This window comes from Coffea eugenioides, unplaced genomic scaffold (genome assembly GCF_003713205.1).
Source record: "Coffea eugenioides isolate CCC68of unplaced genomic scaffold, Ceug_1.0 ScVebR1_345;HRSCAF=1005, whole genome shotgun sequence".
In the NCBI taxonomy this organism is placed as follows: Eukaryota; Viridiplantae; Streptophyta; class Magnoliopsida; order Gentianales; family Rubiaceae; genus Coffea; species Coffea eugenioides.
Window position 1 is genome coordinate 2438 of NW_020864039.1, and position 15204 is coordinate 17641.

General features: G+C 32.9%; 1 protein-coding gene across 1 annotated transcript; it reads right to left on the reverse strand.

Annotated features, from left to right (window-relative positions):
• Positions 1-1043: 1043 nt before the first annotated feature.
• Positions 1044-3388, reverse strand: LOC113757941 (L-type lectin-domain containing receptor kinase IV.1-like). The gene has a single exon (XM_027301002.1). The coding sequence runs from the start codon at positions 3249-3251 to the stop codon at positions 1215-1217; it is 2037 nt and encodes a 678-aa protein (XP_027156803.1). The 5' UTR covers positions 3252-3388; the 3' UTR covers positions 1044-1214.
• Positions 3389-15204: the final 11816 nt, after the last annotated feature.

Below are 15204 nucleotides of genomic sequence, written 5' to 3' on the forward strand. Positions count from 1 at the left end.
TATGAATTGCCTAGCACTTTTAGGTGATCCGTAAGATGCTGGAAAATGGGATAGCACTTTTACAGGGGAAACGTCCAAATACCCAGCTTGTTAGGTAACTAGAGTTAGGTGCACTGCAATAAATCCTACTTGTCGTTTCTCGTAGTACAACAATAAATGCCAGCCAATAAATATGCGATGCCTCTTTTACATTTGTTCCAGGCAAATTAAATGGACATCTTTTAAGCTTTTACACTCTGAAGTCCATTCTTGTATTTTTAGCTCTTTAGACATATAATGAGCAGCCAGGAAATTGCTATCAAGCTAATTTTGAAGTTTGATGGAAGAATTAAATGAAATCAACAATTTCTAGCAGGTAAAGAAGCATGAGTAAAGGAGGAAAATTTTAGTCCAGTGGCAGAATATTTGAAAGATCCATTGAGTTCTTCAACATGGGAGAAAAATGTGAATCTTTTTCATGTAAAGACAATCTTTGGGCATTTGATGGGTGAAGCTCCTGTGCTCTTGGCTATCTTTGTTCTCATTCATAGGTGTGGTGGGATGGATGATTTCCCTAGCCTTTAACCGGATTCTTCTCCAAATGTATTATTGCAGCAATTTCATTTTGTTCTCAGAAAAGATGTTAATGAATAGGTTGTCTTAATGAAGGGATAATGTCAGAAACCTCCCTGAACCTCCCTTCATATCACGTTGCATATCTAAAGTTTTAAAAATATTATTTACCTCCCTTACTTTTATTATTTGTATGATAAAATTTTTAAAAATTCTAAACTACCCTTTAGCTCACTAAAAATACAAGACAAAATTCAGTTTACAAAAATTTACAAATAAAAGATCACATTAATGTCATTCAAAAAAAAATGAGCAAGAGAGAATGTTGAAAAAAAAAGAGAGAAGAAAGTGACTTCTGTATCTTTCTTTTTTAATTTTTTAATTAAAATCTCAGGATGCCAAGTGATAGGAGAAACCTCAAGGAGGTTTCTGATATTAGCCCATTAAAGAATCTGTTTGATTTACAAGACATGAAACTAAATAACACAAAATAGGAGAAAAGAACAAAAACTTACAATATTAAAACAGTGCATATTGAAACGCCCTAGTTCATAAAACCACACTCATAAATAGTACAAAGGGGTTCTACGGGGTAGAAAGATTGAAAACATAGAACAGATATGTCAGAAAATGCACTCAACAAAATAATATAAGCATCTCAATTACCGACCACCAGAGAGAACAGAGTCTGCTACAGAATGTGTGAAACATTTGTCTGTGGAATATGCAAATGACGATGTAATATCTTCAAAGCCAGCAGGATGGGCGAAGCCAAGACCAACAGCAGAAACGCCCATGGCCAGTGGTGATAAATCTGGCAGGGCAACTGCCCCCTCCAAGTACAGCAGAACTTGCCTCATACTTGGCCTAATCTTAGGCTCTGAATGAGAGCATAACATGCCCAATTTCAACACCAATTCGGCTTCCTCTTTCACATACTCAGTGCCCAACTTTGGATCAACTGCTAGGAGAATATTGCCTGTTTTCCAACACGAAAATACCCAATCTACCAAAACGATATTCTCTGCTGGTTCAGCTCGGGGTTCTATTGGCCTTCTTCCACAGGCAACCTCTAGCAAAAAGGCCCCGAAAGCATATACATCAGTGCTTGTTGTGGCCATCCCAGTCCTATTATGCTCCGGGGCAAGATAGCCAAGAGATCCTGCTACATGGGTGCTTTGAGGGAGTGTCCCATGATCGTATAGCCTTGCCAGGCCGAAATCTCCTAATCTTCCATTCAGTTCACCATCCAACAGTACATTACTGGCTTTTACATCTCTGTGGATCACAACTTGCTCCCATTCTTCATGTAGATAGAATAATCCTGACGCTACACCTTTGATGACTTGCAGTCTTTGGCTCCAGTTGAGGGTATACTTGGGTTGGTTATACAAAAACTTATCTAGACTACCATTGGACATGAACTCATATACCAAAAGTAACTCTCCTTCACGCCGACAATAACCCAAGAACGGTACTAAATTTCTATGTCGTAAGCGACCAATACTGACTATTTCTGCAACAAATTCTCTCATTCCCTGTCTTGCTTGATGAGAGACCTTCTTGACGGCAACCTCAACCTTATTTCTTGGCAAAACGCCTTTGTAGACCCTGCCAAATCCGCCTTCTCCCAACACCTCTTTTTCTCTGAACCCCTTGGTGGCAATGTATAGATCTTTATACTTGAACCTGTGAGGTCCGTAAGCAAGCTCCCATTCTTCCAGCACTTCTGCAAACTTCCACTTCCTCCTCAGATAATAAGCTACTCCAGATGTTAGTATTAACAACATAAGTATGCAAATCAGGGGCAATCCCAAGATTAAAAATTTAGAGACTTTCTTATGTCCAAACCGAGGCAGCTTGGGAAGCCGAGAGAGATCAAGAGCTTGCGCATCCCCATTCATCTTGAAGCTCCATCCAAGTACATAATGAGATGTTCCTATTTCGATTGGGCTAGAGGCTGCAGAAAAGCCAACATACATGGTTTGCTGTAAAATTGGCGAAAGATCATATCTCAAAGACAAAAGAGGAGTATGTGGTTTAGCAGCCGCTATTGGAGCTAATGTAACATCGATTCTCCTCTCAACCCCGTCGTATTCCACCCAAAGTTGCATCTGTTGACCGCTGCAAAGAGTTAAGTTGTCAAATGAATTCTTGTTATTAGCTTGGTAACTTGCTGGCCGGGATATCTTGGAGCTCACAGAGTTAATATCAATACCAACATGGTTGTCATTGATATCTTCAAAATCTTGGTTTTGGAAAGTGTCAAGCTCCACTGCAAAAACGTGATTTGTTTGATTTCCATTGGTGCTTCTATTGAAAAGGCCGAGGAACTGTGTGGAAGGCCCTCTGGTAAGGCCTCTTGTTGGTGCAATCACGAAAGCCATTCCCGGACCAGTCACTCCTGAGACTTTGGGTACTATAGCAAACACAAATTGGGTGGAAAACGAGAGGGCCGAACTGTTAGATTTGCTCTTGAAATTGATGGGATTAGGATAGAAGGCATGCCCTGTTTCTAATTTCGTGGTGTTGGTTATCTGTAGGAGGCCATTGCTCATGATTTTGGCTAATCCATCCAGGCTTAGATTTGATGATTGAAATCCTTGATAGACGAAACCAGCATCATCAGAAGCTGCTGCACCAGCGGCGGTGTGGACCAGAAAATAGGCTAAGATTGCTGTTGCTAGATTGAATGACATGACTAAAAGACTTGATGTCAATTGCCAGCTTCTTCTTAATTTAGTAGCCTACATGTTGCTATCTAGCTGTTGCGATTTCTTCGCACTCCTTTCTAATTTCTCACACAAGCTTTGACTGCTTTTTAACTAAAGCCAAATGACGAGCAGTTATAGTAGACATGTTACAGAGTCTGTAAGGGACTTGCCCGCTACAGTAGTGGTTTTGTTCAATTGTAGGATGATTGTTATATTTTCCGATATACAAGAAAACAATAATGTTACTTTGAAGTAAAAGTTTTTTAACAGGCTCCGATACATAATAATTAGGATTAATTTTTTATATACTAACAATTAATGTATACATTATCACCGATAGATGCATGACAACTCATTTAAATTAAAAATTAAAATCCAAATTTTACTCATGTATCATCTATCCAGTCATGATAGAGTATGTATGCACTGTCAGTATATATGAGATTTACTCAATTAATTAATTGAAACTTAAAATTTTGCACATATAACATGTACTCACAATGTTTATGTGTAAACTGTAAATATAAAAAACATTAATGCTATAAACAACTTATTTCATGTATTTGCTTGTAACACAGTATAGTATCATTGTACACTATACTTGACAGCAAGAACATCAATTGCACCAACATCAACCATGCTATCCCGTGCCGCTCATTAACCGAGTGCAAAAAGTTAGATATAGAGCATGAATAGCATTAGAGTGTTAAATTTTTTATTTCAAGAAACTGAACTTCGGGACACGTACTTAAAATCCGGTGATTCCTTTTTCCCCAACAATTCTCTTTTATTCTTCTCGTTTTGTCCTTGCTATGGTACGAGTCCCTTAATTTCTAAGACCTACCACCTTAAAAAGCAGCCATATTATTAATGCACGGTTTTACCTTGCTCAGACAGTCCTTTGATTCTATAGAAACCTATACCGCCTTGCAAATCAGTTACAAACTACACGCCAAGTTTTAGAAAAATAGAACAAAATAAAAATCAACAACAAAGTGCAATATTGACAAGTTTGGGCGGATCATAATTGGATAATGAGTTTAATTAGGTCAACTTATTTATATTCATTTAAATAAATAAATATGAATATATTCAATTAACTATTTATAAATTACTTAAAATTTTACTTATTTTTTATTTTTTACATGTTATTTGACAAAAAATAATATTATTTTATTGCTATTAAATTGATAAGAAATTCAAATTTATTCACTTAACACTTACTAAAAATTGAGTTTAAAAGCATTATATTACATGAATCTTTCTCAAAGTGCAATCTTGATAGGTATAGTTCAAGACCTTCCCTCGACAATATCTATGTCAAGGTTTTACAACCATGTGGACCTCTTCAATGCCTGTCAGTGTGGACCTACTTAATGTCTGTCAGTTTACGAATTTTTTTTTTTTGGGTGAAAATGAAGGTTTCAAAGAAACTGCATTTTTAGTTTTGAATTGAAAAAGGAATATATAATGTGAACTTTTCTATCCTCCTTAATTTCGGGAGTTCATATCCGAAATATTTCCAGAATCATCCTGTCCTTAATTTTCCTCCTCCTTCACATCCTAAAGTCTTTACCTTCTAAGGCACCAGATACGTATACATATATATATATAGTCAATGACATTTAACTTCTAAAATTGCTCATTACTTTCAATAATCACCTGTGTTGTAGTTATATTGTTGCAACTATCATAAAGTTTCATTCTTCAGGATATTTAAAAAAAAAAAAGAAGATGAAGGATAATCTCCAATATGCAATTCCAATTTTTTCTTCTTTCCTCGAGTTACCTCTAATATAGCAACCAAACGATGTTTAAGAGTTCAAGTGGCATAGAGTTCAATATATTCTTGTAGGGTTTCTTTAATTGATGCCCATTGGGCACTAGTAAAGACACTTAAAGCACACCTAACTTATCATGTTAATACATACAATCATAATTAATGTACTTATCTTAGGTAAGAAGCTCGTTTTGCCTAACCAATAATGATGTTGCAAATCGAATTTATACTGTCGAAGGTTCAACACAACAATTCATGAATTGTTTCTGTCGGAAAATATTATCGTTTTCCGTGATCACATTTCCCTCACATATATCAAATCGCTACAGTAATTTTTCCATGAAAAATGATGGAAAATGCAATCCAAACACAACCGAAGTTTCTTTAATGTAGACATGCTAAAAATTTGGGTATGTTTGATTTGTTTACTTGTCTTTGTGTCAATGGACTTCAAATGAAGAATGCAGGAAACATGTTACATTTACGGTATGCTATGTGAACTTTACTCTTGTAGTGGGTGACTACTAAATTCTCTATGCTAATTCAAGATTGGTTTTTCATCAGGTTTAACTTTTTTATTCCTGGATAAATATCATTTAGATTTTTTTTCTCAATTAATTACACATTTTAAGAAATCTTGACACCTGAATCCCCTTTATTGGGACCCATTAGCCAAACTGATTCTTTTAAGTTTTATTCTGTATTGCACAATTCGCATCACGTAAGAATCGTTGCATATTTAGCAATTTTGCATTCCTTAAATCTCTCTATTTGCAAAGATATATATATATATATATATATGTGTGTGTGTGTGTGTGTGTGTGCAGTGGTTTGTTCATTCTTCTTTCTTTCATAGTTTGATAATGGGTTTGAAATGATAGCAGTATGGTTTCTAAAATGCTTATTAGAAAAACAAACCCAGATCCAAACTCTATGGAAGAATCATGGGTCTGTGTGCGGGATCTGATTTTATTGGTTTCATGGCCAAAATCAAATTCAAATTTAGACCCTACTTAGATCCATATAAATATATTAGAAAAAGTAGAGGAGGTTTAAATATAGGGATAATTTCAGAAACCTCCCTTAAATATAGGGACAATTTAGACCCTACTATAACAATTTCACCCCCTCTCCTGAAGTTTTTAAATATCACTTACGTTCCCTATGGGATCCAATGCTTACCTCATGAATGGTCAAATGACTTCATTATCCTTACAACATAAGAAATATTACTTATTTATATGGAGAGAAACAATTTGAATATATAAAAATTTCAAGCAAATAAAATTAGTTTATCACATTTCATGCTTTCAGTTCATATTTTTTTGCACATAATATTTTTTAATATTGATTCTATTGTTTAAAAATTGCAATTGGACTATATTTCTATTATCTTTGAATTTTTATATATTTTTGTTGTTTCTGAATGTAATTTCTTAATTACACATTAAGAGATACACATGAATATTCATTAAATACCTAAACCTATGAGGGTCTAGATCTATATTTTCTTTTCAAGAGCCACAAGTCTCTAGGTCCAAAGATGGGTGGGTGTTAATAAATTTGGTGATTCTAGGTCTAGATCATGTAGATCTAGGTCAAACCCTACCTATTAACATGCATATGTGGTTCACGTATTACATCCAATAATACTAATAATAATAAATGGAAATATGTTATATGAAAAAACAAAAGTTCAAAAAAGAGCCATTTTAGGGTTAATTTCTAGAAAAATGAGTTACTGTAAATAAAATTAAATTAAAGAAAAAGTAAAAAAATGTGTTAATTTATTTTTCTTATCAAGTTGATTTTCCAACTACATTTGGTAGATTTTTGTGGAGAGAGAGAGAGAGAGAGAGAGAGTTTTTCTTTTTCTTTGAGGGAGAGCTTTACTATTTGACCCTAAGTTATAGGAAGAGAGAGAGAGAGAGAGAGTTTTTCTTTTTCTTTGAGGGAGAGCTTTACTATTTGACCCTAAGTTATATTTCCTATAAATTTACTATAATGGATATTTTCAAGTCAATGTTTTAACATCTTTAGTCGACCAAATATTGTATAACCATGTGAATACAATATTGTATTCTTAGACAATATCTTATTATCTTATAACCGTGTGAACAAAATAATTTAATTCGTCGTGTCCTTATGGTAAAGTAACCAGAAACCGTTGTATCCATGGTCAGTAAAAAGTACTCAAGTCAAATCCAAATATAACATTTAGAATATCAATAACATTAAAAAGTAATTCATTGACAACAAGTCTTTTTTTTATTTCTTTTTTGGTATAGTCGTAAAAAGTAGGTCCTTAGAGCTACAGTTACATTGTTTTACTTGTTGCATTTGGTAAAACGGAATGTTCAATTTAGTAAAAGTTAGTTAAGTAAGGCCTTGTTAGAATCTTATACGACCAGAGCATTAAACTACTAATGATTAATCACTATACCACAGTTCAACTAGAATTAGCGTGGGTTAATATTTCAAATCAAAATAGTAAAATAATTTTTGTTAAAAAAATTATTTGGCAATGAAATGCTAAAAGATCAACATGTGTCAATTTCAATGTCAATTTCTATCAAAATGTGTTAATTTTTGAATAAATGCAAAGGAAAAGAATCACTACTCATGAACTTGAAAAAATCTATGAAATTGTCTATAAATTGTGTTTAATTGTCATATATTCTTACAATTACTTATAAATATTCCTTTCTATCATTATATCATTCCTTGAGAATTTGTATATTTTCAAACTACCTATGATTCCAAGAATAACTAAAAAAAATCTAATTTTAGTTGTGTTATTATTTTTTTTTAAAAAAAAAGGGGGAAACACTCACCCCAAATTTTATTACCCAACAAAGATAAGTACTACAAAGAGCCAACAAAACACGCTACACCAAACTAATATACGTGGGACTATTTCTAGACAGCACAAAGCCTCACAAAAGGAATTGACAGTCTGTCCAAATGCAAAGCAAACTTAGTTGTGTTATTAGATAACATTTATTTTTAAATAACTACATTTTCAAAAAAAGATAAAAAATATTACAAATTTAAATAGAAAAACACCAAATAAGCTCCAAAAGAAAAACCAAACACGCATTTGACTGCCATCATCTTTATTCCCTTCTTTGCCATTTCTCCTACGTTGTAACCATGCCCTTCCTGCTACTCTCCCACTTCTTTTCGCTACAGTCCCTTCATCTGCAGCCTCACCTCCTTCATTCCCCATCCTTGATACTATCCCCCTTTATTTACTACCCTCTTCTTACCTAATAGACTTGCTTTTCCCTATCTCTACAATCTCCCTTCCCCTACCTTGTAAGCCGCACATTCTCCATCTCCTATTCAACAATCTCATCTCCAACCTATCCTCGTAATCTTATCTATCACTCTCTTGGTGTCTTTTTCCCATCTTACAAATTGCCTTCCTTCCACATCCCAACGCCACCTTTCCCTGTTCATTACCCATTTACTCACCTTTCAAATTATTTTGTCCAAATCTAAGATGAAAATTGTGATCTATGGGAAAATCAAAATTCGGATGTCAATTCCACAAAATTTTGCCATCTTTGGAGTTTCTTTTTTATAAATTGCCATTCAAATTTTTTTTTAAGAATTCCTAAAGCACTTTCAAAACTAACCATTCAAATGCATCCTTGTTTATTTAAGAAATAAATTCATACCAATAAAATTTGTTCACCTTAAAACTTAACCTTATTATAAGAGTATTATATTGGATATATTTTTTTAAAAATATTGTGAGCACCTAATATAATTACAATGATGTCAAACATCAAAGTGGAAGGAAAAGAAAAAATATCGAAAAAATAAAAGAAGATACTAAACAATCACAAGAATGATTTGGATTGTGTGGTTACTTTGGAACTTGCTAACAGAGGACAAGGAGCTAACTTCTCCTTTCCAACTAAGGATATTAGAGTTAAAAGAAAACTAATCGATTAGCATGAATATAAAAAATAAAGTAAAGTCACCATATATAAAATCATTATAAAAAGAAAAAGCTGAGACTATATTTTTAGGCTATCGATAAATCAAAATTTTTTTGAATGATTACACATTAGATCTGAATTTTGTGATTGCCTAATGATTATTAGCACCTGGTTTTGTAAAAAATATATATATTTGACTTAAGAGGTTAACATATAATTGATAAAACATTTTCTTATGTAGATTTAAGAATTCAAAGAATAAAAGATTAAATGTTATAATAAAAGAAATACATGACTTGCTATTGGATATGAAACATACAAAATGCTTAATTTAATTATGTATCTTAACAGAGGTCAACATACATATAGTTGTTTGTGGTCCATTTTGAGAAATTATCAATAGATTTTAAAATTAGTATAGTAAATATCTTATATGTAGAGCGAGAGAGAGAATTGAAAAACATAACCACCAGCCTTTGGGTTGGTGGCCACCACCAATGCATTAAGGTTTGGTAGGGTGGATAGCAAGGGTTCAAACCTTGCCTCCCACCAATTTGCTACAATTAAATGTGACCTTGTTTTAAAATGTGGTCCGATGGTAGTTCAATCCCCTCCGAGTTACCCCAGGACCTCTTCAGGCCCTCCCCCTCCCCATTGTATCGACAAAAAAAAAAAGAATTGAAAAACATACCTCATTATGATGGAGTTGGTTTCTTCATAAAATAATAGATTTTGCTAGAAATAGCAAACCAATGAAAAATATTTGGGTTTGCCATCATATCATTTTTTCTACTAAAATCACATGTGGTGTTCATATCATGAAAAGTGGGGAAGTTTCTATAATTTTTTATTTCAAATCATTGATCATTCATATTTTTCTTAATTTGATATTCAAACCATTAATATGTTAATAGTTATTTTCAGTATAATTAATCAATTGCAAAGATATTTCCGTAACTTTGTTTTCTAGGTATTAAATGGTCAAACTTATTTTTGTTAAGGTTAATAAAAGACTAAGAGGATTGGGGAAGTTTTCCTTATTTAAATTGTTCATTCTAATTTTTGTAAAATTAACCAATCTCAAACATGATCATCTTTTATTTTGGTAAAGTTAATAAAAATTAAAATTAAATTGCAAAATCATAGGCACTCTTTCCTATTTCTTCATATGCAATGTTTGGAAGAATCTAATTTTAGGGACTAAACTTAACTAATAAAAGAATAGTTTTGGATTCGATCAAACAAAAAGGTACTAATGATATATTAAACAATTAAAATAAATCAAAAAATTGAGCAAGAAAAAAAGAATGGAGCCTTGAAAGCTAAATAAGAGGCTTAGTATCAAAAGTCCTTGACATGGTCTAGGCTTTCAAGTTAAAAATTCCTAATTATGTAATTAATTAAGCTCAATAATCTTGATTTTTTGCAAGTATATATGTCAAATGAGTATAGTGATAATTAAGATCGATCCCATAGGAAATTGGTTAATTACTAAGACTTTTTAACTTACTCTATTATCCAAACAATCAAGAAATCAAATAAAAGCAATTTACTACCAATTACACTAATTAAAACTAATAACATGACAATGGAGAAATTTGCAGAAGAATTTCTTAGGATTTACGAATCCCTTGTTGCTCAAGTTTAAGAAATAATTCGGTTGATTTATGCCTTTAACTTATGACTTGTCAAAGATAACCTTCAATTATATTCAAAAAACACTCTTGCCATTACCCAAACATACACACGCCAAGCATTCACCTATTTGCTTGATGAGTTAACTTGATATAAGTTCGTCAAGATCAATGAAGTAGTTAAAATCAAATCTATCTAAATATATCTCCTACTTTCATAAACATGACCTTTAGGGTTCACGAATCTTGATCTACACTTGCATGACAACATTTAATGCACAACAAATGATTAGGTGATTTATAGTTGGTGATCAAGCAACTATAAATATAAAAGCGTAGAGATATGAACTAACAAGTTCACAAAATAGTACAAATCAACCATTAATTACTTCATATCATGATACAAATAAGTTTATTTTACCTTAGGAGAAAGTAACTTAGCTAAACATAAGATTAAGCATGTTTAAGCATAGTATAATCATGAAACAAGGCTTGATTGATAACAAGAATTTAAAGAGCAAAGGATTAGAAATTTTTATATGTTGAAATAAGCTCCACAAGCTTCGTCTTATGATAAGTATGTATTTTGAGTATTTTAAATGTGTTTTCTTATTTAGTTTTGGTGTGTTTTATTTATTTTTATAGCTAATTAACTAGGTTTCTAGTGAAAATATACATTTTGTGGTTTAAGTATCAAAAATTGCATTTCTATGAATTTTAATGGTGAAAACTCCATGTTTTTTATAGTTTTAATGATTCAATCATTAAATGGAGTGAGTTGAGAAGATAATTGGATGATTTTTAATGATTTGAAGTGGTTTTAAAGATAATATGAAGTGCAAGAGATGAAATGCAATTAAGAGAGTTTTCCATCTTTGGCACCTATTGGTATTTTTGCTATATCTTGAGTTACATGTATCAGATTGAGGTGATTCTTAAGCCATTTTAAATGTGTTTTCTTATTTAGTTTTGGTGTGTTTTATTTACTTTTATAGCTAATTAACTAGATTTCTAGTGAAAAAATATACATTTTGTGGTTTAAATATCAAAAATTGCATTTCTATGAATTTTAATGGTGAAAACTTCATGTTTTTATAGTTTTAATAATTCAATTATCAAATGGAGTGAGTTGAGAAGATAATTGGATGATTTTTTATTATTTGAAGTGGTTTTAAAGATAATATGAAGTGCAATGAAATGCAATTAAGAGAGTTTTCCAGTTTTGACATCCGTTGGTATTTTGACTATATCTTGAGTTACAAGTATCAAATTGAGGTGATTGTTTTGACTATTTTTTGACTATATTTTGAAGCTAAAACATAGCTATACATTTCTTATGAAGACATCAAAATTCATTTCACAATTTTTCAATGTCAAAATGTCGAAATACAGAAGTACAACATTGTTGTCAAATGCTGAAACAAAGTTTTGACTAGTTGAGAGTATTTTGGTCATTTCTGAATCTATAGAGTTCTAAATTGGGTGATTCTTGATGCATTGAAAATTCAGCTCAAAGAGCTACAACTTTCATGCTTTATAGAAGAGCTAGTTCAACCTCCATCATCGAGAAAATATCAGTTGAAATTGGTGCAAAAACAGAGCAAAGATGAAGACCGATCAAAATTGACCAAACTTGCAAAAGGCAAAACATGGGGTACAAAACGCGAGCTAGGTTGCATTTTTGGGGCTGCGTATTCGTGTTTTGCAGCTGCAACTTGCTCTACAACTTATGCTTTGCTCACACAAATTTTTTGACCAATTTTTCTACAAGAAATACCCCTGGAAATGAGCAAGCAAGTGTGGAATCTTGTAGAAACAACTTTTTGTGAGTTTCAAGAGCCAACTTTGCCAACTGGAAACAACTTATTTGTGACTTGAATCTCTCTATAAATAGAAGCCTTGGAGGAAATTTTTAACAACTTTGGAAGGTTAGAGAAACTCCACAAAAATGTACTTTTCACTAGAATATCCTTAGTTCATTAGTTAGGGTAGATTAGTATAGTTAGTGTAGTTATTCATTCTTATATTTATAGTTAGATTTGGATGAAGATTTGAGGAGCAACGATGGAGAAGTTGAACCTCATGTGACAAGAGTGACTTCTCTCCTATTACTTTCTCTTTGTAATTGAATTCATGTTTAGCTATAATACAAGTTTGGATTTTTTATCACGCTTTCCTAAAGTTTATGTCTAGAGTGTGGATGAACTTTTTATATCTTGTTTGTAATATTTACTTGGTTATTTGGTGATATTATTTTAAGCAGGTTATTTATCACTTTTAATCTAATTATGATCAATCGGCCATTAATGTGATAATTTTAAGGTGTTAAGTTTGCAATAAAAATTAGAATTTAACACTAGTTCAAACAAGTGATAAACCTAAGGAGTACACTCATGAGAGTGGAGATGCACCTTGTGGATTTAGTGACTTGTTTCATATGAAATGAGCTTGTAGTTAGTTTCATAACCACGAGAGTAGGTATGACTTAGTTACAAGTATACTTGATTCACTATAACAATAGATTTCACATACATTAGTGGTGGGTGTCAAACTACCAAAAATAAAATTTATATTAGACCTACTACCAAAACTGAATGAGTATAGTGGTGAATAGGGTCGTCTCCTCAGGGAACAGGTAGGCAAATCACACAGGAAAATGGGGGGGATTTTTAACAGTAGTACCAACTAATTAAAAAGGGATAAAAACTGAAATTTAAAGTTGAGTAAGATAGCAGGATCCAAACTACACAAATAACAATTAATTAAAACAACCTAGTCAAGGAATTAATCTTGGCACCGAAGCACACAACTGATCACAGATACAAGGAACAATTCATATACTCACGAATAAACTGGTTATAGTGGTCAAGCGACGCGCCTAACCACCAATCTTTCCTTAATTTTATGGTAGTCAAGAGACGCTCATAAACTACCCTCTTGTGACTAGACAACCCCAGAAACGCTCACAGGATTTAATGTAGTCACAGCATTAGGAATTAGAAAGACCCAATTCTAGATGACAAACACACATGCGGGTTTATTTAGGCTAGATTAATTATTCCCACGATCCAAATTAGACCGCTTGCGAGGCGGTGAAATTGTCTCGTTTGCCACTAATCAAGATGCTTAAAGGCGACGCGCCAACATCCTAATTGGCTATCAATTATTTAGACAATCGAATAACAGGCCTAATTATCCAATAAATCTAAACAATAATAACTCAGGGAAAAAATAGAGAATAATTAAATACCCATGAACATATAAATTAGAAATAAACAATTAAAACGATCTCACAGTTATGGTGCCCCGGTCCTTGATTTATTCCTCAACTAGATAAAAGAACTAGCCTTGCCGCATAATCTTCAAGCAATCCAGAGTTTTCATGGAGTTTTTGTTGATTGAGGAAGTAGTAAAAGATGTCGGCTGCTATTTTCTACTTGCGTTCCAAAGAAAAAAGAAGAAAAAGAACAAAGAGACAAGTCCAAGACAGAAGATCCCCTAGTCTATTGCTGCCTTTTTATTTATAGTGTTGCTGCCGCTTCCCTTTGCTTGTTGAATTGGAATTTGTTTCCCACAAGGATTGTTTCCTTATTTCCCTCATTGGATTGTTGCCAAAAGTCCTCTTCGAATTCTATTTCCTCTGCTACTTAAAGGTCTTCGCAGCACTTGCTTTCCAATTCCAATTGGTTTCCAATTCTCCTGTGTTTCCCAAAAGGATTCCTTTTTCTTACTTTCTTATTTGTTTGTTGCCAAAAGACTTCTTGTTTTTAAGGTTTCCTGATCTCACGCATGATCTCACGCATGGTAAAAAGGTATCTTCCAATCAGAATGGTTGTTCCAGGGATTGGGCCCGCGATCCGGCTTTTTCACGCAGCTCTGTGTTGTGTGGCGTGGGCACGCCTTAGAAGCAAGAGTCTTCTGGATTTTGCCTCCCTTTTGTCACTTTCAACACTAATTGCCTGTAATTAACACAAATACTAATTATGAGCAGAAATCCAATACTTTGCATACTAAACTGCCAAAATTAAGACCAAATAACCACAAATAAAATGCATAATTATATTCCTATCAATTAGGAAATTACGATATAACTAACCAAAATAATAGCAATCACTTAACCACTAATTTCATTTATAAGAATAGTGAGGAACTTCATACCTCTAGGAGTTTTATATTGTTATTTTATTGTTTTTATCTCATGTTTGTAGAGTAGATTTAATCTCTTGCATTTGTAGTAGTCTAACTAATAAAGGAGTTTGAAAATCATCAATAATTGATAATCTTCTCTGTGGGTTTGACTCTTAATATCCTATACCGTACATTTGCAAAAAATCGCGTGTGGAATATTTAAAAATTTATAAATATAAAACTTGATTGTGGATGAGCTAATTGTTATATATATATCCCGTGCTCGTCATCTTGTAACTTTTGCTTCAATCTACCAAGGTCACAAGTTTTTCTTCTACTAAACTACCTGTCTCAAGACTCTCTAGAGTCTCTAAAGATTATCTTCTAACTCCCCTTGATCCTCCAATACAATGTGTATTTATAGAAGAAAAGGCTGGGAAATGTTG